This window comes from Camelina sativa, chromosome 7 (assembly GCF_000633955.1).
Source record: "Camelina sativa cultivar DH55 chromosome 7, Cs, whole genome shotgun sequence".
Lineage (NCBI taxonomy): Eukaryota > Viridiplantae > Streptophyta > Magnoliopsida > Brassicales > Brassicaceae > Camelina > Camelina sativa.
In genome coordinates this window covers 22,204,611-22,208,435 of record NC_025691.1, presented here as the reverse complement: position 1 = coordinate 22,208,435, position 3,825 = coordinate 22,204,611, and the positions used below count along the sequence as shown (strand labels likewise).

At 37.1% G+C, this 3,825-nt stretch overlaps 2 protein-coding genes across 2 annotated transcripts in view; one reads left to right on the top strand and one right to left on the bottom strand.

The window, feature by feature from the left end:
* On the bottom strand, positions 395 to 1,318 carry LOC104704839 (glutathione S-transferase T3-like). Its single transcript, XM_010420864.1, has one exon. It carries the CDS (start codon positions 1,316 to 1,318, stop codon positions 395 to 397), a length of 924 nt encoding a protein of 307 aa, XP_010419166.1.
* Positions 3,448 to 3,825, top strand: part of LOC104701938 (putative receptor-like protein kinase At1g72540) — a 9,087-nt gene continuing 8,709 nt past the window's right edge. The window contains exon 1 of the mRNA XM_010417705.2: positions 3,448 to 3,629. Within this exon, the coding sequence (XP_010416007.1) occupies positions 3,616 to 3,629 (14 nt within the window). The 5' untranslated portion in view covers positions 3,448 to 3,615. The remainder of the gene's footprint in view (positions 3,630 to 3,825) is intronic.

Here is a 3,825-nt window from a genome sequence, read left to right as displayed (position 1 = left end):
ACTCTGCTTCATCCATACGAATCAATGCATCTAGCTCTCTATCCGCAGTGTCCTCTGAGTACTTATCAGCCAGATCAGATGAAGAAGGCTGGGAATAGCTATAGTCGTGGCCCATGTCTTACGTAACCTGAAGATAAACAAGAAGAAGCAGATTAGACTTAGTACAACAATACACAATCTGATTAAGTTAGTTTATACAATAGCCGAGTTACTAGAAATTACAATAGCCGAGTACTAAAATAGACTTATATTAATTTAGATTGAAACAAGAAATACACAACTGAGCAAGAAATACTTAAACAGGAAATACAAATCAAACAACCAGGGAATACAAATCAAATACATAAGCCGAGTACTAAGCAAGAAAAACAAACAACAAACACATTCTATAATATCAGAAATACTGGGACACTATCTTGTTCATGATGATTTCTTCACTCGCACTCAAGGGTTCTTTTTTGGCTAGGAGAGTGTCTAGGATGGCCAGCTTCTGTAGTTTCTCCTTTTCAGCTAATTCCTCTTTCTTGACATCCCACATGCTCTTATACTCAGCAAGAGTCTTCACGTTTGTGGACTGAGCATTGTTCCTCTTCGCCTTGGCAGCCTTGATCCCTTCTGGCCTCTTCTCAGACTCCTCAACACTGCAGCTTGATGACTGCGAACCTTCACCAGCTTGTTTCCTCTTTGTTGCAGGCTGAGCTGGGGTCGTGTTAATAGTGTTAAGGGATAGAAATTTCTGCTCAAACCTTAAACGAAACCAACAATGTTCAAGGTTGAATCTCTTGTTATGGGCAGCGAAGTAGATATCATGTGCATTCTTCATGATATCATTTTCAGAATGACCAGAGCTGTTCTGTCTCTCCGCAGCTGCGAATGCGGCACAGAACTTGTTAGTATGGTCATTTATCTTGTGCCAACGCTGCTTGCAATGTGTCACCAGCATCTGTTCCCCACCGTTTCTAGCGTGAGGAGTGTCACAATAGTATTTTTGAATCCTGCTCCAGAAGCTTCCTCCCTTTTGTTGATTTGCAACGATGGGATCTTTTGAAGTGTTGAGCCATGCGGAGATCAAGACTTCATCATCAGCAGGTGTCCATGTCTTTCTCTCCTTGCGCTCTTTTGGTGTTTCTTGCGAGCTGTGAGGAGAAGGTTGGGAGCTGTGAGGAGAAGGTTGGGAGCTGTGAGGAGAAGGTTGTGAGCTCTGTCCAGAAGGTGGATAACTTTCCCAATGAAAGTTATCATTTAAACCACCTTCTTCTTGACTGTTAAGCAAGTTGAAGTAAGAAGAAGACTGAAAGAAGGGATTATTAGAATCCATAGGAAGAAACGGATAAGGAAGAGAAGGAATGCGAGGAGAAGAGAAGATAAGAGCAGAGAAGAGAAGCGGGTATAGAAGATGATCAATGCGAAGAGAAGAGAAGAGAAAAGCAGAGATTAGAAGCGGGTATAGAAGAGAAGGAATGCGAAGATAAGAGATGCGAGTATAGAAGAGAAGTGAATATCATTTACAAGTGAGAAAGGGAAGATAAATGAAAGAGATTTATGGTTTAAAACCTTACTTGCAATAACTATCAAAACTTAAAGACCAAACAACAAATGTCTAATCACAATTTATGACAAGTACACATTACAACTACCAAATTAAACAAGAAACTATGAACAAACAACACTAAAATTAAATACAACCAACTACACAACAATGCTACCAATTTATTACAAGTAAACATTACAACTACCAAATGAGAAACCTAAAAAAAAACACAACCATACGAATCAATGCGAGACATCATACGAATGACATTGTTAAAAAAATTTATCCAAAAATCATACGAATGACAATGACTATCTTAATCAACCAAAAGTTGTATCAAAATCAATGTCAAAAACATTTTACCAACCATACCAATGACACAACAATCACCAAATTGAAAACCTTGATAAAAAAAAATTTAACCTATCTCAATGTTAAAAAAATAGACCGAGACACAAAGATGATGATCCTTTAACATTTAAGAAAAAAAAACCAAAGTTTAACGATACTCAATGTTTTAAAAAAATTTTGACCAAGACACAAACATGTTTATAAGATCAACAACTACAGCAAAGGACAAACGACACAGACACAACTCGATCTTCACACAGAGACATAACGATCCATCGAACAAATGAAAAAAACAAAAAAAACACCAAAGAAACATAACCTAAATCATTTACCCTAATTCAATATCCCTAAATCAATAACCCTAATTCAATAACCCCAATTAATTAACCCTAATTGAATAACCCTAATTCAATTACCCTAATTCGCAAACCCTAATTATCTAACCCTAATTCGATAATCCCAAATCCCTAACCCTAATTCGATAATCGGCGCCAATCAAGGTTAAATCTCATGTAGTGGGAAGAAGACTAACCTTATTTAGACGGATATCATCGGGAGAGAAGCTCGAACCGCCGGACAAGCTTCGGGTGACAGGGACAGATCGCTTCGGGAGAGAAGATCGAACCGCTGGACGTCTTAGGTATTGAAGATCGGACCGGCTTCGGATGCGACAGAAGATCGGCTTCGTTAATCTGGCAAGATTTTCCGGTGAAAAGAACAGAACGTCGTGGAGGATCGAATCGCCTTCGTGGTCGCCGTCAAGAGGGAGAAGAAAGAACTCGGGATGATTTTGTCTCCCGAATACATTTTTTTTAGACCTAGCTTATTCGAGAACAAATCACACGGCTACACGTGGCGAAGAGGACGGTAAAAAAACGTCCCCAAATAAGAACCGTTTTTCAGATATTGGGCTTTTTTCATTTAAATTTAAATCCAATAAATATTGGGGACGGGCCAAATCCACGCCATTGTGGATGGTCTAATCCAACTGATTAATATTGTTATTGACAGAACTAACATAATATATTTGACAGAAGCAACCATTTCTTCTAGATGAAAATGAATATATGATACATATATAACCAATTCATTAACAACTTACAAGTGTATGATAGTCCATTAAGCACAAAAAAAAGAGTATGAGATGGCTTGAGATAGTCAAAGTATTTTCTAATAGATCCAAAGATGCCTCTTGCCTCCGGAAGTGTCCACGTAATATAATAATAACACACACCTTAGCTATCTATTTTGAGAATTTTGGTCTAAATTATCATATAACTAACTAAAACATTAGATTGGGATTAAAAAGGTAAAACAAATAAAGTAAAGTAAAAAGTGGTTATTTTTGGTGATTTGGAAAACTATTTTATGCAACTTCCTTCATAAATAGATTTTTGTGTCAAAAATAAAGTGTGAAATTTCAAAAACAATGAAAGAGTGTTGAACAAAAAAACTTACCCATTTGCATATTTTATTCACATTTGATTTATATACATCTTGGATGGCTTTATAAGACTACAGACTTACTTTTTGGAGTCTTCACCCATCTCTCACCTCTCTCTTTCTCTCTCTCTCTCTCTCTCTCTCTCTCTCTCTCTCTCCAATTTCTAATCATTTTCAAAGAAGCTTCATACTTCTCTATATATATTTCATTCAGCAAAAAATATAAACCATAAATCAAAATATAGACAAAATCTGGTGAAAGAAAAACAGAGAGACTCTTTCAGTTTCAAATGAAACCAATGAGATTTTCTTGGAAAAATATATGTCTTCCCATAAGCTGCATCAATAATAACACAAACCAGAAGACTACAACAAACCCATCAAAGGAAAGACTTCTTCTGCTCTCCAGACAGAACTCTGTTCCAAGCAAAGTCTACATGTCTGATTTCAGCAATTCAACCATCTCACTCAACGACCTCTCCAGCTCTTTCCTCGTAAGC

Bases quoted from the DNA above. Each gene is read 5' to 3' on its own strand.
- LOC104704839 (XM_010420864.1), bottom strand. From the start codon at position 1,318: ATGGATTCTAATAATCCCTTCTTTCAGTCTTCTTCTTACTTCAACTTG.